This window comes from Dryobates pubescens, chromosome 24, assembly GCF_014839835.1.
Source record: "Dryobates pubescens isolate bDryPub1 chromosome 24, bDryPub1.pri, whole genome shotgun sequence".
Classification (NCBI taxonomy): domain Eukaryota; kingdom Metazoa; phylum Chordata; class Aves; order Piciformes; family Picidae; genus Dryobates; species Dryobates pubescens.
The window spans coordinates 1,593,501-1,617,282 of NC_071635.1; the positions used below are offsets into that span (position 1 = coordinate 1,593,501).

The following is a 23,782-nucleotide window of genomic DNA, read 5'->3' on the forward strand; positions in this document are numbered from 1 at the left end:
TGAGCGAGTGTGATCAGCTCCTGTGAGCATCTCGCTGGCTCATCCCTGCAGCTGTGTATCAGGATGGAAGCTGATAGGGGAGCTGCCTGTCCCCCTGTGCTGATAGCTGATGTGTGCAGTGAGCCTGCTGCCTGGCATCTTTGTCAGCCTGCCTGACAGATAAAGGTTGGGAGAATGGAAAGTACAGCAGTGCCAAGGTGGCACAGGACTCCAGGCCTGCTCTTTCCACCATCTGGAGAGCCGTGAGATGTGGGGCCATTCTTATGTCACCACATGTCACCAGTGCCCTGCTCTGGGACCCCCTGTGTGGCTATAAGGGGGTGCAGAGGTATTGCTGTGAACCGGCTTTGCAGCCCTCACTGGCAGCTCAGTTCAGTTCCAGAGTGGGGCAAGAGCTTGCACAGTGTCACCTCCTGAAAGTCACAGAACCATAGGATGGGTTAGGCTGGAAGGGACCTTCGGGTGAGCTCCCATTTTAGCAGCTGTCTGCAGTACTTGGCCTTCGGCATCTAGCCTGAGCAGGCTTGCAGGCTGCTGCTGTTCCACGCATGACAAGTTTCTTCCTGGGAGTTCTTGCTGGACTGAGATTATTGGTGCCATTTTGGAGGGTCTGTTTCCACCCAGTCACACACTCCATAGGAGCTGTTTGTCATCATCTGGTGTTGAAGTGAGGAAAAGGAGCTTCAGGTATGGGATTGTGTCTTGGTGACCCTGCCTGCTCAGCACAGCACCCCATGGGCCTCGAAGAGCAGACTGCAGCCAGCTTTGTGCACTGTTTCTCCTAAAGCCAGCCACTTCTTCAGCATTGCATAGGGAGAACTAATTTGTACCTCAGTGCAGGTTTTGCCCAAGAGACTACAGAAGTGGTTCCAGCCAGAGACAAAAAGGCTGAGGAAACCTACCATATACTTAGACACAGTTGAATATGACTGGAAATAAAGTCAGTGCAGGAGATAAATAAGGATCTGAGTCCTTAAGGCACTTGAGACCTTTCTTTGCAAATCAGAATTACATGGTGTGCTACATTTGGTTTTAGAGCACTTGGAAGGGTTCTTACTGTGCTGGCAGGCTTTGAGCCAGGCCAGGCAATCCCAATTTAGGCATCAGTCAATGGGAAGGCACCCACCAGTACTTGGGAAAGCTGAGACAAAGTAGAAAGGCTGAGCAGCTTTTCTGTTGAGGAGATGTGGCCACAATGAATGCCCTGTCTTGGGTGTAGCCAAGTTCAGAACTTGGTGCAGAGCCTGTGGCTGCCTCTCTAAGTCATGCTTTAAAATGGGGGGAAATGAAGTACCCAGGAGATTAACCTTTCCCCTCTGAATTTGTGCTTAGCTGAAAAACTGTCATCCAGAAATTCTTAGGGCTGCTGTGGGTTCTCCAGTTTGTGTGGGCTGTGCTCAGCTGTTCCCCTGCAGCTGCAGTTACACCAGTCAGGTGTGAGCAGGGGCAAAAGGATGGGAGCCCAGGACAGCAGAAATTCCAGTCAGGTGAACCTACCTGGGCTGTGGGTCAGTGGCTTGGACAGAAAACACTTCTTGTGGTGTGGCTGTGATCTGCAAATCCCCAAAAGGAGTGGCACTTTAAAGACAGAGTTGCTCAGGGCCACCAGGCAGGCTGTGGGCTGTGTGTGAGCAGCACAGCTCATGCTGGAGTCCTTCTCTGACCAAGGAGAGGCAAAGTCCTCTGGCAGTATGCTGCCCGCAGCAGAGCCCTCGGGCTGAGGTTGCCCCCAGCATTTCTCAGGGAGTGGCAAGGCAGAGCACAGCCAGGGAGCACCCCTGAGAGAAGTTGTGGTGTGCTTTGCTCTGCTGGGTGCCTCGCAGGGGAGCCGGATCCAGCTTTTATTTTCATTTCTTCTGATTCACATACTCCAGCAATAATTAGAAGTAAATGAGAGTTATTCTTTCTGTTAGATCAATTATTCATAACACAGATCATTTAAAAATGAGTTTAGTGGAAGCGACTTAGTTCATTTTTACTAAAACTGCAAAGAATTCGCCAAATGAGTTGAAATAGCTTTGAAGTCCATATTGGCTGAGGCGTTTGTGCCAGAATGGAAACTCATGACATGTAAGAATGGTATAAATGATTAATCATTCCAGTTCGTGGACATCTATATTTTTATTTAATTACATCTATGCATAATATAAACTGTCTGAATCCTGGGAATCCCAGCCAGAGAAGCTGAGGAGTCTTCTTGTGTTTAACATTCACCATGTGTTGTTTTCTTCCAGGGTTAATTTGTGAACCGCACACCACATACTCCGTGCGAGCAGTCTTTGTGTGCTATTTATAGAAAGCCCTGACCATTTATAGTTGCCCCACATCTTTATCCAGCCTGTCTGCATCTGACTAAAGAGCTGTTTGTGGAGCAGACAAAGGAATGTTATTTTTTACAGCTGAGCTTCACTTTATGTGAAACTTTCTTGTCGGAGTACTTGATGCTACCCAGAGTAGAGAGGGCTTTTTCTCTCCTCAGCTCTCTGTGGAGAGCTGAGCATTCCTGTGCAGACCACCCTGGGTGATCCTGCTTTGGCAGGGGGGTTGGACCTGATGGTCTCTGGAGGTCACAGGATCACAGGATGTCAGGGGTTGGAAGGGACCCAAAAAGATCATCAAGTCCAACCTCTAACGTGCTGTGATCCTGTGAAAGGACTAGCTGCTTCCAGGTAATCACTAGCACAGCAGGAGCCTGAACTGTTCATTTTAAGCAGCATCTGTGGAGGAAAGGAAAGCTCAGTCTGAAAGGACCAAAAGTGGGTTTCTAAAAGCCACATGGTCCAGCTAGCTAAGTATCCTGGATATTTAAGTCACCAGAGGTTTCTAGACGTGGTAAGGGCACTACTGTGCTGGCAGAGAAGTCATTCCTGATTGCCAGTGCAGCTCAGAGGCCCTTCCTCCCACCTTCCTCTCTTGGAACTCCTGCTCTGTTGCGTGGTCTGGGGGAGCAGGTGCCTCTGCAGCACCTGCCTGCTCTATTTGACTGCTCTATGGCTGCTGACCCCGTGTTTCTCTTTCTTTCCAGAACTCTGGAGGTTTTGGTGAGTTTGAGTGAAGGGCAATCTTTCATGTCCAGCTCGTTGACAATCACTGCTTCAGAGTGTGTAAGTAAATGGCTACCATCAGTCCATGTCAAACCCTGACACCCAGCTCTCTCCTGGCTTTACCATCTTGTGGCCTCTGGGTGCAGAGGAGCCTGGGTGTTGGGAGGGCACAAATCACCCAGCTAGAGCCCCACAGCTGTGCAGCTGCACAGAATACCCAGGGTGAATGGCACAGGAATTCTTACCATGTAGGTGCACACAGGTGTCTGTGCTCTGAGACACACTGAACTATCTCCTTTTACAGCACCACTACATGAAGCAAAGAGTTTTCAGCTGGTTTGAATTCCCTGCTGCATTGTATGGGGAGGGCTCCAGAAAAGACTTCTTTCTGCTTTTCTATAAAACACTTCCCTTAATTCTTCCCATTGAGGTGGCAAACAGCTTTATTTTAGGAAGATCCTTTTTTGCTGCAGGGTTCCTCACAGGTGAAGTATTGCTATAGGTATTCTCCTAGACTTCTAACAGCACACAAGAGCCATTTCCTCCATGGCAGGCGTGGAGATTTACCTTGGCTGTCCTGTGAGGGTTTTCCTTGCATTGCTGCTGTGTCTGCTTTGCTGGTTGCTCCAGGGACTGCTGCTTCAGATGCTAGGCAGAACTATTTGTAGAGGCAAAGTGCTGCAGTTGTCTTCTCCCAGGCTACCTCAGACAGGTCTGCCCTGATCTCCAAGCAGTATCTGTGTTCATTGTATTTCTCTACAGCTTGTGAATCCTATTTTGCTGACTATATTATGGTAAAAGACTTCAGCACGGTGTGCAGCTGTGGCTTTCAGAACGTTGGGGAGTGTCTGTGCCACCAGAGACTTGCTCACTGTAAACTAGCCAAGTGTGACACAGTCACCTGGGGTCCTGCTCCACCACAGTTCTATTGGGCAGGGTCAGTGGGAGCAGGCTGAATCCCAGGGGCAGGGCCTCAGGACTCCAGCCTGGCTGTGGCAGGTGGTTATCATCCTACAGGAGGAGCCAGCACCACTGAACTTTAGATACCCAGCTTGGTGCCTGGATAAGGAGTGTGAGCTTTCAACTCTGTGAACTAGGGGAAAGGGTTTTTGTCAAAGCACAAGGCTGGAACTCCAGTTAAGCCTAGGGGTAAGGTAGAGTGAACATCCTGCTGTGGTTTTATCATAGGCTTATAGAAAAGATTTAAAACAGCTCCCAAGATGAACCACATGCTTAATTCCAACTTAACACATCACATTTCTAATCTCACATTTCTGCTCTCCATGAGTTTCTTTTGCATTACACAGGCAGGACAGTTAGGTATTTGCAGTTAGACACAGGACCACTCTGCAGGGCTGCAGAGGGATACTGTGTTCCTTCAGATTTGTCTCATTTGAAGTGTGACTTCAGAGCAGCTTTGCTGTCAGGCGCAGGCGTGCAGAGCAGTACCTTCTGCTCATCAGTGTGAGTTTTTCCAACAGTATTTAGGTAATTCCCTAGAGAAGACAAAAGCAGACATTTTTCTTGCATTCATTTAAAACCTAAATACTTGGATAGCTGTAGAAATGAAATGAGAGTCATCCCAGGTCAGCCCTTCAGTTTCAGGAGAGAAGCCTGAATGAACTGAGAGCTGAAGAAACCTCCACTACCCAAATGGTGCTTCTCTGTTCAAAGGGAGCATCTCAATCTTATGCCACAGCATGGTGAAGGGACAGTAGTCACAGAGGATGCTGGAGACTGGCAGCAGATTGCTTTTCTCTTTCTGCTACTCTTTCTAGAGAAACCAGCACATGGTAACCCTGTCCCCATGTTCCCCTTGCAATTGCTTTGGTTGCACAGAAAGGTGAAACCCAAGCAATCAGCTCACACCAGACTGCTGGCTGCATGCTGCCTTCCCTCTGCTGCACTCCTAACACTGCTTCTCTGTGGTCAGAAGTTTGCACTGGCAGGAAGCAGAGGGAGTACAGATGTGCATTGTCAGGAAAAAAATGTCATACTTCTGAGCATCCTTTTTTATTTCCTTTTTTCCCCCTCCCTTTCATCCATGTTGCAACAAAGCCAGCTCCACACAAGGAGTACTGCTGTTTCCATAGCAGCAGATGGGCAACTGCAAGAAATGGGTCACTGCTGGAATTGTTCCACTAATTCTGATAGCTGAGCAGCTGATGGCGAGTTGGTAGACAGGAGCTACAAGTTCCAGCCTCCCTAGCAAACACATTGCACAACCCATGGCGGCAGGCAGGAGAAAGCAGCGTGCAGAGTTTTGTCACTTTGAATTCAATCCACCCAGCAGAACTGCTGTGTGCAAACCCTGGGAGCACCTGAGACTTGCAGGCCCCAGAATATGCAGGGAATGAGAAACATCAACAGCATCTTGCCACCTCCTCCTCTTTTTAGTGTTGACGCAGCACATCCATTGTGACACACGGCTCCTGCTGAAGCATCCGCGCTGCCTTCTGCGGCGCTCGTGGGACTGGGGGGACTACAGGGGAGGGTGTCACTGATTCTGTGCCAAGTCTGAGTTTGGCTAAGCCCCCCTTCTCAGTTGGCAAGGATGGGATCCAACGAGGGGGAATAATTTGTCTGGGATTTGTGTAGTCGGTAGGAAGCTGTTTTGGGGTGAGTGTGACAAGCAGGCAGCAGCAGTCACAACATCCACTGACACCATCTTTCTGCTTTCTTCACAGTCCAGCGGAGTAGCAGCACTGATTGCCGTTCTTGTGCTGTTACTGCTGGTGGCACTGGGTCTGCTCTGGTGGTTCTGGCCCCTCTGCTGCAAAGTGGTGAGTAAAGACTATGAGAAGAAGCCACTGGATGTGTGACTCACGATTGTAACTCGTACCCTGTTGGGAAGCACAGAGAGCATAGGAATAGGTTATGTATCAGGAGAGCTCCATGTGGCTGAAGCCATCTGCTGATTAGTGGTGGGCAGCAAATGGCTGAGACCAGCTTCAGCAGCAGGCTGCACCCCTGGCCCTGCTACTGGCTGGCTGAGGGGTGCACACACACGAACCAGCACACTGTTGTGCTGCTCACTGGCTCTGCTCATGGGTCCTGCCCTTGTGACATCTCTGACAAGAGCCTTTCTGCTACTTGATAGTTGTTGGCCAGAATGCTCTGCAGATGTTGGCTTGAAATCAAAGACCATTTTAAAAGTACTACCACTGAAATTGGTATTTGTATTCCATGATGGACTCTCCAGTTGGAAATCCCTTACTGCCTAAATAATGCCTTGCACACATTGCTTCTCTCTTCATCTGAGTGCACTCCTGATCCTTCCAGCAGCACTCAGCAAGGCTGTTCCACTAGCTCTCCTTCCATCTTCTCAAGTGTTGGAGTCTTGAAGCTACTGAAGTTTATTATTCATCCATTTCAATGACAACTGAGGACTTGGGAAGTGGAGATTGCTTACAAGCTGTTCCTGTATTCCAGGATGTCTGTAAGCTGACAGGACACACTGAAAAAAAGTGACCTGAGAATGGAGATGCTGAGTGTTTCTTTAAAAAGAAAAGGTGTTTTTAGGCCTCCTTGCTGCAGCAAGCCTGAGCTCCAAACCCACGTGCTGTTGCACTGAACCTCTTCCAAACACTGACTCTTCCTCTCTTTTTGTGCTGTTGGCCTTCTCCTCGGATGATTAGACTGCAGCAGAGGTTCTTACGTTAGGCGTTGCTGCCACTGCTGGCTGTGTGGGTTTGGGCTTTGGTGCCAGTGTCCTTGACAGGAGAGGCAGCATGCTAGGAGCAGGCAGGATCTCCTCTTCCCTTCCTGCCAGTCTGCTTCCCTGGCAGAGCAGAGCATCCAGTTTCTTGGGCCAAAGGAAGAAGGCAGCAGCCCTCAAACCTTGTAAACATCCCATGCTTCATAATCGAATGGGAGAGAGAGAGGGGCCAAAAGTGTTGTGGACAGAGCAGAGTCAGCGTCTGGAGCCTCACCTCTGCCGTCTGCAGGCCAGCAGTGCAGCTCTGGCATGCTCTATCCTTGCCAGGACAGCCCTCCTTGCTAGGAGGTCCCTGCTCACGTAGAGGTTGGACTAGGGGGACTCCTCTTCCTTCCTCCCTCCACCCCTTTCTCTGCAGGCAGTTCTCTGTTGACAGTTCCCTCTCTCTTCCCTCGCCATCAGAACATATGATCGCGTCAAGCTGGCTGCAGGCTCTGGTGCTGACATTTCCTAATGCCCACATCACGGAAACATTTGAGAAGTGTTAATGAGCAGATCAAAGGGACTGCTGCCTGCAGCAACAAACTTTTCTCTGTCTTGTTGGTTTTTTGTAAAGCAATCGGCTCTCCTCCAAACTGGAGTCTTCATTCTTTGCAGCTAAGCCAGTGAGATGCAGCCTTGCCTGGAGAGCATGGTAATAAAATAAACCAAACAAAATTGGGAAGTAATCCATCTCTGCATGGGGTTAATAAGGCGGCAGCATTACTTGCAGTCTTGTGTATTTAATCTGACTGGAGTTCAGGAGAAGTTGCTGTGCAGCATTGTGCTGGTCAGTCTGTGCAGTTTGAGGCTGGAGTTGCACTGTTCTCTGCCAGAGCTGCCTGGCTGCCTCGGGTGTCTCTGTTCCAAACGTGGCTTTTCCACTGACTTCACTTGGAATGTCACACAGGACTGAGAATAATCCTTGTGTGCACGTGTGAGAGAGAGTGTGAGGAGCCTGTGGAAACATAAGGATGCAGGCATTTGCATTCCACTTCTGTCAGCAGGGGTGAGGATCTGCTACTCAAAGCAGATTATTTTCTCACACCACTGTCACATTTGAAACAAGTTTCATTTTCTGAAGCTATTAGAAATAGCAGCTAATTAATGTATTGGGTAGCTGCAAATCAGGTTTGCCCTGTAACTTGAGGGAGCTTGGCAGCTGGCACAGGACCGGATCCTTTGCTCGGGGAGTCAAACACTAACTGCCATTGACTCGTGGCTCTTGCAGCCTAGTGAGGTCCAACAAGCAGAGCTTTTCTGGATCCCCAGCGGGGGAAATTTTGATTCCATAAATATCAGCAGGCATAGGGCCTGAGCCAGCATTGGTGTGCATCACAGAGACCTTCACTACGCTAAGCTGTCTTTTCTAGGGAGAGACACAAGGCTTAAGAGCTGTAGAAGCAGAGAGTGGAGTGCTAGCACCATTGATGTGCACTGATAGAGGCCCCTTCCCCTCTGCAGCTTGCAGTCTTGGCAGGGAATACATTTTATTTTTTTGAGGTAATGATCAGAGACAGGCAAAAGGGAAGTCAGAGTGGGAATGAAATACAATGAGGTGACCCTTAATGCAGTGAAAGCACTGTTTCACTGTTCCCATCTTTTAATTGCTTTCAGTGAGAATTAGTATCTTCAGGCTTTGGACAATCTTCCTTGGTGTCCCAGCATCTCTCAGTATCTGCCCTGGGATCCCTCGGTGGTGGGGCTGCCTGCAAAGTCAGGGCAGTAATTCCCATCTGACTCTTGGGAATGTTTCACTAATTAATTGATCTCTGTTGAGTATTCTGAGAATTCCTGATGTGTGGGAAGAAAAAAGTATCTGGAAATACTTAAAGAGATTTAAAAGTAACTTCTGGCATGATTTTGCAGCTTCCTAGCAGCAAAGGGATGTGTGGTTAAAATCCATAGTTCACTCAAAGTACTGTGAGCTTGCTTGATGAATTATTCAGTATCTTTAACCTGAAGCGCTGTGGAAAATGCTTCCAAAGGTGCCATAAGTTATTTATCTTATCTGATAGGATTCCTGTACCCAGTGCTAAAAGTCCAGAGCTTGAGGCTGTAACCAGTAACTGTCCTGGTGGCACTGTGACTTGGGGGTGTAAATCAAGAAGGAAAGCTCTAGATTATTGGCCAAGGCAAACACGCTGCTTTTCTGTATGATGCTGCGCATCTGTGCAGTGAGGTTATTTATAGGCAGTGGTAGAGAAAAGGAAAGAGCTGTCATTAATAGTGCAGAGTGAGTAAGACATTGCAATTCCTGTACTTAACACCCTGCATGAGGAGACTTAGGGGTCGGCCATGGACCGGTCTGGCTACGTTTGTGTAACACCAAGGCACAGACTCTGTGTTCATGGGGTATTTTTCAGTCATTTCTATAAAATACTCAAGTTGGTGTCACTGAAAAACTTCCTTTTCTCTTCCCTTTAGCTTTCTTGTGGAAGAAGGGCTGTGAATTCACTTTCAATAATTTAAAAGGGGTGCTGCCTCCCTCCCTCCCTGCACTGCTCACTGAGTTCCCCTCAGTACCAGGAACCCCCTGGGACTGGCTGCGGGTGTGTGAGAGGGAGCAGGGAAGCTGTGAGGAGAGGCTGAAAGAACGATGTGAGCCAGTTCTCCTGAGAGCAGGCCCCAGGCAGGAGCAGCAGAGGCAGCCATGCAGCTGGCTGTGCTTGGAGGCAGCCCACCCTCAGCTGCTGCACACTTAAAGGATCAGATCTGAGCCATAAGAGTGGCAAAAGCCATCCGGACAGCTCGAGGTGAAGCCTGAGCCACCGGAAGGCTTCTCACACTTGTCATGGGGCCAGCACTGTGCAGCAGCATGGCACAAGGAAGCAGGCATTGTGGCCCTTACAGAGACCTTGGGATGCTTCTCCCAGGCTGCTAACGACCTGCACAGGGTTACAGCTCTGGCTGTGACTGGGAACGGCTGAGGCTCATCCGGCCAGGAAGCCCAGGGGCAGACGTCTGCCCGGGGACTGTCTGCAGGCAGGGGCTGTTGTTCTCCATCAGACGGATGGTGTTAATCTCCAGAAGGCCTTGGTAATCAATACCCAAGGGACCTGGCAGCAGCAATTGCCAGTTTGCAAGCACATGTGGGGGCTCAGATGGAAGCAGTTCCCTCTTGCAGTTTTCTGTTGGCTTTTGGATGCTGCCAGTGCAGTTTCTTATGCTTTTATATGTTTGGCTCTTGCAGGTCATCAAGGATCCCCCTCCACCGCCGCCAGCTCCAAAAGAGGTATGGTAGGGTGTTGATATGGTGGCACTGCCAGTCCAGCTCTTTGTCCTTGCTGCTAAAGAACAAAGGAAGCCTTAAGCTGAGGACAGGGTGGCCAGAATCCAAATCTGTTCTCAGTCATCTCAGTGTGGCATGAAAATCCACAGAAACATGGAGGGGCTTTCTCCCATGAGAGCAGAGCATTATTGCTTCATAGCAGGAAGACTGAGTAGCTCTTGTGTAACAATCTAAAGATTGCTACTATGACTTAAACAGCATTTCCCCCCAGCTTTGGCACTGCAGACACTGAAGAACCTTTAGGAGGGAATTTCTTTTCCTCTTATGGGTAATAATGTACTAAAGGATCTTCTGGCGTCTTGATGTAGCCATCTGAGCATGCCCAAGTGCAGTCAGACACTGAGGCCCATGGTCAGGCACACTGCATTGAGCTGAGGCAGCCAAGAGCAGGTCTGACAAAGGTTGAGCAACCTTCACCTGCAGATCTGCTGAACACTGCTGAAACCAAGTGAGCAGAGCTGATGGCCTTTCGAAGGCATCTGTAGCAAAGGCACTGCAGATCCTTTGTGTGTGTGTTTTGCTTATGTTTGTAAGTGGAAAGGATGAGATAAACAAATGACTGTCAGCAGAACACAGAGTCCCCATTTGGACTTTCCTAATAGTCACCACCAGTGCTCCTCCCCTACAAAACATTCAAAAGATTTGTGAACATGGCCAGATGTTGTTTGGTCAACACTTGGGGAACCCAAATAGCTGATCTTTCACACCTGACATGGGAAAACTTAATCTCCCTGGACTCTAGTGAAACAGACAAAAAAGACACTTTGGGGGAGGGGAACAAAGTATCTTTGTGAAGTAAATGTTACTGGAATTTATTGACAGGAGGAAGAACAAGAGCCCTTGCCTTCCAAGAAGTGGCCCACAGTGGATGCTTCCTACTACGGTGGACGAGGAGTTGGAGGAATTAAAAGGATGGAGGTTTGTATATGTGGCCTGGCTGGTTGACTGGAACAGGAGCTCTCTGAGGTTGCAGGTGGTGGGAGACAAAGTGTGCAGAAAACACAAGGCCATCATGTGTGCTTCCTCCCCTCTGACAGCAGCCTTGGACAGTGTTACCATATCGAGCAGCTTTGACCTTGCCTATGAAAGAACAGCCTTCAGTAGTTCCATTTGACTGGAACTTTAAATAGCTGCCTGAAGACATGCTCTTTCCATCAAACTAATGAGAAGGGGAGAGGGAGTGAGAGCCTTTTCTGAATGTTTTGGAAGAAATGACAGTGAAACAGAAGTCCTCCAAGTGTGGGCCAGCCAAATGCGCTGACAATGGTGACGCTGAGGAGAGGCTTGATCCCAGAGGAAGGCGCAGCGACAACAGGGCCTGTCTTTGAAGAGACATGATAGCATCATGTTAATTAAAATGGAATGAGAAATGTGCATCCTTATGGGCACGTCCTTATGTCAGATTTTATAGGCAAGGCAGCCTTCATGGAATTTGCAGAGCAGTTTTCTGCAGTTTTTAGCTTCAGTCTAGAAAACTGCCCCTGTCTGAAATCCCTGCCTAGGCCACGCTGATGAATCGCAGCGAAACTAAAGGTACTGGCCTCGGAATCTGCTTGAGTTCTTTTTAAGTGCAGCAGCAGAGCAGGCAAGTTTTAAGTTGTGTTGCTTGTATGTGTTTCCTTCAGCAGTTCAGAACTGCTTGTTTAGACTGCTTGAGACTGTAGAAAAAGGAAACATTTCATGTGGTGCTTTTCAAAGGCAAGCTAGAAAATCCTGTCCAGTGTAAAGAGCTACAAGCCTGGGTTTCTAATGGGAGCCATGAGGAGCCTCCAGGAGGGGTTCCAGGCTTTCAGTCATTAGTTTGCAAATGGCATCTTGCACCATGAACCAGAAAACCACCAGCTCCCTCATCACCACAAGTCCCATCAGCACCATAAAGAAACACGAGTTCAGCGTGTGCCCAAAATACAGCATTTCCTCCTCTGAGAAGGGAGCAGAGAGTGATGATCTGTGTAGGACTGAGGGTTCAAGATGTAAATGAACTAAAAGTGCTAACATCACAATCAGGGGCTCCTGAAAGGCCTCTGGTTCTGTGGGGCTGGCTCTTTCCTTCTCTGGGGCCCAAGAATAGTGACAAATGTGGGGTTGGGCACTCAGTGTTTGAAGGTGCAGCTGTCTCAAGGCAGCTGTGACAGTGGGGCTGAAGGAACACTGGGCTGGAAATGCAGGCACAGCCCTGTCTGACCTCCTGCCTCTCACTGCCTCATTGGAGCACTTTGCTGGCTTGGGGAACCAGGGTAGAGCAAGTGAGGTAATGGGAGAGAAAACAACCCCAGGCTAACAAGATGATGAAGGTGAGCACATCAAAGGGAGGGTGTCCCTTACCTGATGGTCAAATGTTGTTTCTGTGCTGTGGCCAAGGAAAGGTCTGCTGGACTAGTCATGAGATGTGTTCTCTGTGTTCAGTTCATGTGGTAGTGCAAGTGTCTGTTCTTCTCTGTGCTATTTTCTTCTGCCATTCTTCTGCCAGCTTGATTCTTCTGGCAGCTTCCTTGCATAGAGGAGAGAAGATGAAGCACTGCATGTGAGGTTACTGCTCCTGCCCTGCAGTTACACTGTCACTCCTGCTTTCCCCACGAGCTTCAGCCCTCTTTGACAGCCCAGAACAATTTAGCCAGTGTGGCTGGCTCTCCCTAGGTCTGCCTTTTGCATTGCTTTAAAGGTTTGTGATACGATTTCTAGACCTCCCTCATTACAGGCAGGGAGTTCTAATGTCAAAGCTGTGTTATCAGGCTCCACAAATTCTGGTTTCTTCAGGGTGAAGTTGCTTTCACCTGAAGGAGAAGGTCATTTTATCAGTGAGGAATCCACCATCTAAATGGTTTTAAGAGTGTTTAAAATACATTTTAACGACCTCATAAAAACCCCCATAAAAGTCCCATTGATCACCGTGAAAGATACAGATGCATTTTAATGACTCAGCAGGGCCTCCTTCGAGGTGAAAGCCCATTCTGATACTGCACAGAGAGGATTCCCCAGTGACAAAAGGAAACCACTGAGCAAGCCAAACAGTGAAGTTCACCACAGCAGAAAGGTTTGATACAAGCCCTCCTAAGACATGCCAGGCTGTGTTTTGCCGTGGGGAGTTACAGCGCTGCAGGCCAAATTAGGCTCTGTCCTACCCTGCTGCTCTTGTTCCCTCCATTGAGGTTGCAATGGTGTTAGTGAGAAGAGAAGCTCACAAGATTTCCTCCAAGGTATTTCATCTTCTGAAGGTGCCTAGACTCTGGCTTGCCTACATCATTCTCCTCCCTATCAGCAGGCTCTCTGAGTGGTGCTGAGGTTAAGGCTGCTTCCTGCTCCCTTCCTGTGCCCCTAGCAAGACCCAGAGCTTTCTTCTCCTTCCCTCTGGGTAGCAGAGGGGAGACCAGGGACATAACTTCCTGGCAAGCAGAAGGGGTTTATGCCCCTTTGCAGTGGAGCTGGTCCATCCCACTGGTTTTCTGAACTGGCAGGTGGCAAGGCAGACCTGACATCACCTACCCAGCAGTGTGCTGCACTGCTCTTCATTCTGTCCCTCAGCAGGGAAGCTCAGGCTTTCCTCATTTTTCTTACTTGGATTGTTCTCTTTTCATGCCTGGCCTCTACAGTCAGGAGGTCCCTGCAAAACCCAGGAGCGCTGGTGGGGTCCTGCAGTAAGATCTGTTTCCCAGTCACAGTTTTGTGACCCATCAGTGTGTCACATTTACCCAAGAAGTAAAGTCAGAGTTTCATTTCCTGGGTTTGGGTCTGCCAGGTCCTCCTTGCAGGCCAGACTGTAGCAGAGGGCATGATTTAGAAAGTGTCGTGCTGAAAATAGTCCAGGCCACTTTTCCTGAGAACTTTCAAACTCCAGCCAGTCTCAGGTGCTCTGTTTGGGTGAAGAAGTAAGAGTCTTGTTCAGGTTTGTTTCTCTGCACCATACAGCTTAGCAAGCACCCTTGCTCAGACTGCTGCGTGGTGTTTCCAGATGAAATGAGATGGCTGTGGCAGAACAAATCCTCTCTCTCAGAGGGAAGGGTTTTCCCCTGCATTGCCTCCTTACAGAATAAAAAGTGCAACCTTTTTGGGGAGTGGAAATAGGTGCCTGTTCACCAGCAGCAATAATCCTTTCTCTTTGAACCCTTTTCTGTCTGTTTTATATATGGCAGTGAGAAAACACAGGCTGCTAGCAGGTCAGTGCTTCATCAGCATTCTCTCCACTATTTCACTTCCCGCAGAGCTGCTTAGAACCTGGCTGGTTTCAGGGAGCTTCTGCTACCCCTTGCTCAAGTCTTGCCTTCTTTCATCTCAACTGAAGTTCTCAGCAAGCATGCCTTGTTAGGAAGCCTGGGGTGACAGAAAGCCAGGCTTTCACTGGTGCCAGACTGAGGTCTGGTATTTTAGGATAAGTCAGAGCTTCTGGAAATGATATTTTCACATCATTAACAGAGGAGATTTCCTGCCTCCTATAGAGCCTGAGTCCTGCATGCTAGAGTGTTTTGTCAGTACTTCTCTTGACTCACAATTACAAATGTAGCTAACACTGCTTGTCATTGAAAATGAAGAGGGGACCTTCTCTCTTGCCTACTCAGAGCTTCTTCCCAATTTCAACTTTTCCAGCTCCCTCTGCTTGCAGCAGCTTCCTTGTCCTTTGCCTGCCCTGCATTTATGTCTGTACTCTGCCTTTACCTAGGTGCGCTGGGGGGATAAGGGATCCACCGAGGAGGGAGCTAGATTAGAAAAGGCAAAAAATGCTGTGGTGAAACTCCCAGAAGAATCAGAAGAACCTTTTCATCCTAAACCACCCAAACCAAAGCCTACCTCACCAGTCATTCAGGAGAAGTGGTACACGCCGATTAAGGTAATCAGTTAGTTTTCCCTCCCTCTCCTCCCTCTCCATCACTCACAGGTGGGGCAGAGCAGCACCACACACGCTCTGGGGGGGTGGGCCACAGCCCACCTGTGCACTTTGCCTGCCCTCTCCGAGGGGGTGGTGCTGACCTCTGCCAGTGAGTCTTGCTGTGTGCCCTGCTGGCTCTGTGCCTGCCCTGAGCTGTGTGTTGCTCCCCGCAGGGCCGGCTGGACGCGCTGTGGGCGCTGCTGCGCAGGCAGTACGACAGAGTCTCGCTGATGCGGCCGCAGCAAGGAGATGAGGTCTGTGTGTGGCACGGGGGGCAGAGGGGGGCACGCTGCAGCCAGGCTCTAGCAGCTGCTGAGCACTGGTCATTCACTGACCATAGCTAAAGAAAGCACTAAAGAATGGTAGAACAGCAAAAGGAATGGGTTGAGGGACAAAGGGCACTGAAAGATGCATCACAGCAGCCCAGAAATGTTACAAACCCACAGATCTTCTGCAAGCAGAGGGTTCTGCTTGTTGTGTGTGCTCAGCTGGAAAACAAAACCAGAGCACATGCTTCCTTCAGTCTCAGGTCTCAAACACACCCCCAGATCTGTCATGTCCAGCTGTTTGTGAGAGTGGAATCTGGCAATCCATACTGAAACCACATCAAATTTGCAGTGACCAATAACTTCCGTGCAAGTTGCTTCACACAGCTTTGCCCTTCCTTGCCCAAACAACTTGCACAGAAAACAAAGGGTGAGGAAACTTATTTCTCACAGTCCTTGCTTCTAGTGCACTCATGGGCCGTGACAAAGTAGCCTCCCTCTGGAAGCCTGCTCTGGCTGGGAAGCAGAGGTGTTACCTGGGCCTTCTGCAGTGGCTGCATTTCTGGCTGCTGCTCCTTAAGACAGCATTACTTGAAACTTTAGCATTGATCTCAGGAAAATGATTTATCATCAAGGGACCATTCAGCTCCCTGTTTGTAGCATATCAGAACAGACTCAGGGGCAAACAGTTGCCTCTAGATGAGACAGCAGCACCTTTGTCTCTGCAAACTGTCCCCTGGGGGGTGCAACACATCAGATTGTCCCTTCCCACAAAGTGGCAGGTGGTTCTGCAGCACCCAAAAGATGCCACTGAAGAGCTGGAGGGGTACAGAGGGAGTTGAGGTGGTGGGTGTTGAGGTGATCTCCTGGGATGAAGTTTGGTGCTGCTCTAAAGATGGAAAAGGAGAGCTTTAATAAAGACAAAGACAAGTGCTGGAAGAAGCAGAATGACAAAGGGCAGTGCTGGCAGCGGGGAGCACAGTCCCATGCTGGAGCTCTGCTGCTTGGCCATGTGTCTGTCACATGGTAAGGTTTACCTGTACCAACAGCTGTACACACAAGGACAGGGGACACTGCACTGCAGCAGGTAAGTGAGGGTAAATAGCGTGGCAGTGTCTGAACAGGCTGAAACCCTGTCAGCCAGACCCTCTCTTGAGGACTTCTGACCACAAAGGAGGTAAGTTCTTGTTAAAACTGCCTGCCAGGGCAGGCTTTGGTGAGCCATTGTAGTCAGGCACCTACCTTTCTGGGGCCTGACAGGAAGACCCTGCCCCCACCTTGGTTTATGAAACAGAGAAGGAGCTCACTCATCTTCAGCATCCCCACTGAAGAGAAGAGCAGAATTTGTACTGAGGAGTAAAATCTAAAGCAGCAGTTGTTAGGGTGTGACCTGTGACACCATAGCGCTGCAATTTCTGTCTGGCACAGTGTTCTATATCTTGGGGGGGAGTGGGAATTGTACTTGTTCATAGCTTGCTAGTGGAGATCCCCTGGGGGGTGTCGGGCAGTGAAAGGAGGAGCGGCCGCAGGTCCAGCAGGACTGCCCGCTCCTGGGCAGTGCGGTTAGGGAGACAGCAGCTGTGGCTGGTTGGTTTTGCCGTCTGTCTTTGGTTGTTTAAGAACTTGGTAGTTGCTGTTTGTAGAAGAATTCACTGCTGAATTCAAGCCCTTGATCAAATAATTGAAATTTGGGCATGAAGTATCAAAGCAGAGAGAGCTTTTTCTTCCTTCTCTCTCTCCTCGCCCACCTCTGCCACGTTGCCAGGTAGTGCTGAGGGTGGCCCAGTTCGGGGGCTGCAGGCGGCGGGGCTGAGCAGCTTTGATTGTGGGTGGAAGTCCTGGGAGTCATGAATTTTTCAGTGAGCAGTGCAGGGGGTTAGGGAGGGCTGTCCAGGTGTGAGCGAGCAGGTTGTCGCCGACATCTGCCGGGCACGCAGCACCGTCCCCGGCCCGCAGCGAGGCCGCAGGACTGTCAGCAGCTGGGGCCGAGAGTGGCAGAACAGTTTCGGTCTCACATTTGCCGCCTGGGGGCTGAAACACTAAAGGTAGAGTGGGGGTGGACACAGCTGCGCTCCCAAACATGCCTCGGGCACAAATAAAGAGATCTAATACAGTTTGACTCTGTTGTGGTGGGGAGATGAGGCCAGAGAGCCACTTCAGAGACAACTTAACGCTGCAACATCTGCCGCCAAGTTTCCAGGGAGTGACAGGGGACAGCAGGTACAGATCGGAGTCCCCACATAAACAGTCTCCATTCAGCCTGGAACCCTTTTGAAGGGCTCCCATCAAACATCCTCGAGTCCACAGCAGGAGGTTTTGTTTTCAAAGCCGCGTTTGTTTTCAGCACTAACAAGGTAATTTATAAATGATGCATTGCCTGCCCTCGGCCTCCTGATCGTGCTCGTTCTCCTTTTTGTTATCAGCTGCAGTAGTCTTGGGCTCTTTTGCTAAAGCAGGCACCTGTCCTTTGACTGGAAGTTCTGGCACCCTGCAGCCCACAGGGTGAGGCTGGGCAGCAGAGGTGTGCCTGCCACCGTCCCTGCACTGAACGCTCCTTCCAGGCTGCTCCATGCTGCAGCAGAGCAGAGCTTGGCACGGGCACAATGCCAGCGTTCGGTCCTGTTCCGGTCTCTAAGTCCTGGTGCTTGCTTAGCAGCTGAAGGTAATCATCAGGGGGTTTGCAGTTCTTTGTGTGATTTGGCAGTGGCTGAGACTCTCACCCAGGGCACAGTTAGGCACATGCATGGCTTTGAAGCCCACAGGCAGCCTGGGCCTGGGAGCTTGCTCTGTCAGGGTGAGAATGTATGGCATTGGTAAAAGGAAGAAAACATTCCAGCTAATTCTAGAAGAACTTCTGTAGCAGAACTGTCAAATGCTTTTGGCTTTTCTGAAGTTACAAACCAGCCAAATAAAAAGAAGATGCTTTTAACTGGCTTTAATTTAAAGCCTGTTAGCATTTACCTGCTTTAAAGATTCCTCTGTGCAGACTCAACACAAACATCTGTGTTGTGTTACTTGGTGAGCATCTGTGGTATACAAAGGAAGTGATTGTGAGTGATAGCCAGGGGAGAAGCTTGATTATGGATTATGCAATTAGTAGACTTTCCTTGTGCTGCAGACCCAAGAGAAGATTCTGCCATTACAAATTCTAGGTCGTGGCACTTCCTCCAAGAGGAGCCTCACTGCACGTGGGTGCCTCAGCTTTGAGCTGTTGGAGCGGGGCTGCAGGCTGCCCACCCCAGCCGGAGAGGTTCTGCCAGCAGCCGAGTGCTGGCTGTCAGTCAGGGGAGGCAGCAGCCATCGCCGTGATTCAGAGGCGCCCTTGTTCCAGTGCTAGGAGAAACAAGGAGAGTTCCCACCTGCGTAGGCAGGCACTTTGGCACTGCCTCCCTTTGTGCAGATGAGTGCTGCTGCTCTTTTTAGAACATGCCTGCAGAATTAATTAGTGTGTGTGATCACTTGTATGCATCAGATAGCAGAAGGACACACATCTACTTGGCATTCTTGAGCTGGTAACTTTTGCCTGGTGTGACCACAGAGAAAGCTGGCCAGAGCAGCTCCAAGGGACCCTGTGCCAGGCTCTGGGGGCAGTACCAGGCTGCAGAGCAACTGCTGCTTCACCTGTGAGGCAGCAGCAGGCTGCAGGGCTGGTGAAGCCATGGCATGCTGCAGCAGTGTTTGAAAAAGCTGAATGGCCACCATTCCTACTCCCTTTATTAGTTTACCAACAGCTGGATGAAAGAGGAGCAGTTCAGGCCTCCCAAAATGCAATCAGTGGCCATACCCAGCATGCCACATACCCAGTGCTGTGCTGGCAGCATGGGATGGTGCTGCTGTGGAAGGACAAGTCGGTCTTTGCTAGGTGTGGTATGGATTTGCTACAGCTGTCCAATACCATCTCCACCACCCTGAGGAGCTTGACAGTTTCCCCCAGCCAAACTGTACTAAACAGAAACCATTTTGTTGGCAGTGCAGTTGCTGTTCATAACTGTTCATCTCTTTGGGCATGATTCAAAAGGGGAAGCACAAAGTTCTTTCCTTGATTTCTCAGGATCTCTCTTTTTTTTATGGTGTGGATTGCAGTCAGCCCAGTGACACATAACCACTGCCTGGCTTGGAGGAGGTGCCTCACCGAGCTCCCAGCGTGGGCCTAGCCCTCACAGTGTCTGTTAGCCTGAGCACCTCCTTAGTTCAGCTAATGGCCACCGGCCGTTCTCTAGAAGCAGCCCCAAGAACACTACCAGGTTCACTGGGTTGCCACTCTCCAGAAGAGATGTGACAGCTTTAGCTGTCTTGGGTGTGCAGATTGATGAACTAGTCCTGTGCTGCTAACCAGATTAGTGCCTCTTCCATTAACTGCAGAAAGTAGGGCAGCTGCCTGGGCGGCTGCCTGCACACCCCATGATGTCTGCTGCGTTAATCTGCAGCTTTGCAGATGAAGAAGGCAGCAGATAACAGGATTAAAGTTTCACAACCCAGGGTTTTCACAGCCGGAGACGCGGGCGTGGGGGGATAGAGAATGACTTCTGTCATTAATCTTAATTGATTGCCAAGAGGTTTTAATCTGGGTTATTAATTAGGAAGGTCCTTAACGCACTGTCTACATATCAGCATCTGATGCTCTTTTGGGACGCTGGGGACATATGGCCTCTCTGATATTTACATTCACACACTGCACAGCCCCGTGCTCTGTAGGGAGAGCTCCGGCGCCTGCCTGCAGAGCGCTGCGGGAGCCCGGCCGATGTGTGCCGAGGCAGCGCTGCGGCCACGGCCGATGGCAACCTCTGTGCCAAGGGTCAGGCTGTAGCAGAACCACGCGTGCCTCTCGTGGTGCTGACAGGTGTGCTGATCCATTGCCATGAGAGGTGCCCTTTGGCTGGGTTATCTGCCCAAGGGAAGTGTCCCATCTGCAGATGTCTCTGTGTGCCCCTGGCCATTCAGAGTCATCTCCACTTTTCTCTCTCACTTCTGCTGAGTTAACTTTTGGGCCTTCACTTTCATCTTTTCTTACTTCAAACAAGTTACTGCCAGGCTCCCAGAGTGAAGAGAGGAGCAGCTCTCCATAGCTGCTGCCACATAGCTACAGGATAAACCCCAGCAATGCTGCTGCAAGGTTTATTCAGGTACTGCCTGCAGGAGATTTGAGCATATAAACCAGAAACCTGTGACTGAGTCCTGGCACTTGAATTTTGTGCAGCGTCAAACTGTGCTGTAAATTTCTGCAGCATTCCCTTTCATACAGAGGATTCTTTACATGGTTGTTCCCCGTGCATGGAAGTGGAGCCAGGGCAGAGGAGGCCTTTGTTCTAAGTCCTCTCTGAGTGACAGTGGAAGATCTCTGTTGCTAAGTCTGCTAGGTCTTGTCCTGCTGCCAAAACCAACCAGGAACCAGAGAGGCTCTGGGACAGGAAAGGTGGTGGCAGAAGCAAGTGAGTTTGCCTTTGCCTTCCTTGGCCTCCAGGACTGTAATCAAGAGGGAAGGTTTGTGGAAATTATAGTTCCTGCTTCTGAGCTTTTTACTGCATTCCCATTCTGCAGAATTAGTTTTGCTCTGAAATAAATTTCTGCATGTCAGAGTCCATTATGAACTCAGTAGATGCATAAAGAATTTAACCTGCAGGAGTGGTTACCAGCACGTTGGAGGGAGGGGGCTTCCTCAGGCAGGCTTTCAGACCAGGTCAGCTGCAGTGTCTTTGCAGAGCGCCTGCAAGTAACGCAGGCGCTCTGCCCGCCCTGGCTGAAGGGGAGGCTGCTGCCTAGCAGCAGAAGTGTCTGTGCCACACGTTGCCAAAGCCCATTACACTTTAAGGGTCCTTCCATAAATTAGGATGTCTCAATACATTTGAGTTTTGTCCCTCAACAGTGTGACATAATGGCACACCCTCGGCCTCAGCATTTAATTTTAATAGTGTGTGCGCTGCTTTTTGATGGCTTGTGTCAGAGCGTCTTAAAAAGATTCATTCAGTGCCTCAGAATGGAGTGACTAAAGCTGCTGCATGGCACGGTGCGTGTGGGTGCAGGTGGCTCTCTGCCTTCCAAGTCACTCTGAAGTTCATTTTGCACCTTCTGATAACTGTGGTGGACAAATGCTAAATGAAAATCAATCACTGGAAGTGTCAATGGGCTAAGCCCAGAGTCTTCCTTCAGCAGGCTCTGTGGGACAGCTAACCAGATGATAAGGACCAATTTGACTGACCTTTAGCCCTGGAATGTCGACGGTGACCCTCTGAGGACAGCATTTCAGCTGCACTCCAGGGCTCACCATTGCTCAGAGACAACCAAGGACTTTATCTTTGAGAGGGCTTCCTGGCTGTGGTTTTCTCCTCCGGTGCTGCTCTCCCTTTGTCACTTAGTCTAGCCATCCAGACCCAGTTTCAGCAAATTAAAAAGGATAAGATCTTCTTGGAATTCTTTATCACTTTTTCCCACTGGAAACCACAGAAATTCTTTACTGGTCTGAAATACAAATCCCTCACAGTCTGACAGAGAGGGTGAAGGCAGGTGTGAAGAGCAGAGGCTGCAGCAGCACATTTTTTATCTCTCTGTGCCCAAGTGGATGGGTGATATTTTATTGAGCATTACAGTACAACATAAACCTGCTAAAATTTGGAATGCTTGTAAAATGATGGATGGGTATCTTTAGGGAGCAGAGTATGAATCCATGAGAAAGTTGATTATTTAGGACTGAAAATGTTCATATCCTGAGTACCACAGGGTCTTACTTGGTTGTGTGGTAGGACTTACCCAGCAAACCAAAGCACTCCCACTCTAAATCATGTAGAAATCCTGTCTGCTCCCACTAGAGAAGAACTGCTTGGCCTGAAGAGAGCTCTTAGGTCACATCCTCATGCCAGGGCTGCTTCCTTCTCTCCTCCAGTGTTTTCCATTTCCGCACCTAGCATGGCCTCACCACAGGAGAGCTCTGCATGGCTGTCTTAAACCTGGAGTATGTGCCACAGCTAGCCACAGGGCACTGATTTCATCACTAACATCTGTGGACAAAGGCTTCTGCCCACCAGCAGGCAGGGTGAGTCTCGGGCAGTTGATGGGCATTTGCTTTTCTGGTGTGCAGGCATCTCAGCCTTCTCAGGCCTACCAAGCTGAACTGCAGTTTAGCCTCCCCTTTTGCCCCCAGATTTTGCCTTCTTGTCCAGCTTTCCCCATGAAGCTTTGGGCTCTGTGTGGGTATTTAGGCCAATTGCATCTGTTTAGCACTGCTCCTAGTCACAGCCAAATCAATACACAGCACAAAGCCATTGAGCTTGGACTGGAGCTTTACTCCCTTTCATCTTGCCAGTCCCTGCCAAGTATAACATTTTTCCTGAATGAAAGCTGTTTTCTGTGTGCTAGATAAATATTACAGCTGTGGCTTAAATGGCAACTGGGATTCTATGTTCTAACTCTGGAAGGTTTGAGTGGTCTGGGTCAGAAGCATGTTAAGAAACTCCTTCACTTCTTGGCATGCTGCTGCAGTTCAGCTCCAGCCTGCTCAACCAAAGACTGCGTGGAGCAACACACACTGGGGATTAACCTGACAGCCCACCCTGACCTGAGGCACTTGCCTCCCCCTGCAGATCTCTGAACCAGACATCTTAATGTCCTCCAAGGGCTTGTCTGAGGAAAAGGAAAATTTATTAACTGGCCTTCAGCTGAAGTAATTGTTTATTACACCTGATTTATAAGGCAGTTCCATGTCAAAACTCAACTTTCTGGCTCGTGCCCTGCTGCTGACTTAGCTCTGTGACTGGCAGTGCTGTGCTGATGCTTGGTGGCAGGAGTGGCTAGAGATCTGTTTGGATCAGAGATCACTTCAGTCACAGGCATTTTGGTTTTGAACTGATGTTTTCAGACGTGGTATTCAAGTCTATTTTAAGGGTTCTTTGTGCTGCAAGTTTGTGAGGAGCCTGCATTAGGGTTTTGAAGCACTGCTTTGGGAAGCTGTTACCAGTAGGTATTAATTATTGAACACTATACCTTCTGGAAAAGTTGTTTCATCGCTGGAAAGTGACCTTGTTAGAGGAGGCAGAGGGAAAGAGAGACGTAGAGTGCCTCCTGAGAGCAAGTGGAGTGATGCGTATCGAGAGAAGACACTAAAGATTTATTGTCTGTGGCAAAAGAAACACAGATCTCTGCTTGTGCAGTAAGTGCTTCTGACACCCTGCACCGTACAGCGCGCTTGGAGGCTGCAGGTTCAGAGGCGTTTCAGTGTGGGAAGGTACCGGGCACTGCCACAGCCCTGCAGTGCAGCTCGGCTGCCGTGTGGCCTGGCTGGTCCGGAGCATTCACAGGGTCTGAGGTGAGGCTGTTTGTGTTAAAATGCAGCTGAGTAATCCTAGGAGAGGATGCTTACCTAAGTAAAAGGAAACGTGGTTTAAGGGGACAATCTGTGGCCTTTCTGTCCTGCCTTTGTCAGTGAGGCTTCAGCCAAACCCCTTCCACAGCTGCCAGGGGAGCTGCAGTGCCGCACTGCTCAGGTAGGTCACACCAAGTGTGCTGCTGTGGCACTCTTGCCTGCTGCACTTGTGGCATTCCCTGCCTCAAGACAAGCTGCTGCCCTTGCCGCTCCCCTGATGTTTATTGAAAGCAGCTCCCTTTTGACCTTGGTGATTGCTGGTCCAAGTT

At 49.7% G+C, this 23,782-nt stretch overlaps 1 protein-coding gene across 1 annotated transcript in view; it reads left to right on the top strand.

Annotated features, from left to right (window-relative positions):
* Positions 1-23,782, top strand: part of ANTXR2 (ANTXR cell adhesion molecule 2) — a 79,587-nt gene that overhangs the window by 39,165 nt on the left and 16,640 nt on the right. Inside the window, exons 10-15 of the mRNA XM_054172627.1 lie at positions 3,026-3,104; positions 5,732-5,827; positions 9,935-9,976; positions 10,856-10,951; positions 14,688-14,855; positions 15,068-15,148. Coding sequence (XP_054028602.1) covers positions 3,026-3,104; positions 5,732-5,827; positions 9,935-9,976; positions 10,856-10,951; positions 14,688-14,855; positions 15,068-15,148 — 562 coding nt within the window. The remainder of the gene's footprint in view (positions 1-3,025; positions 3,105-5,731; positions 5,828-9,934; positions 9,977-10,855; positions 10,952-14,687; positions 14,856-15,067; positions 15,149-23,782) is intronic.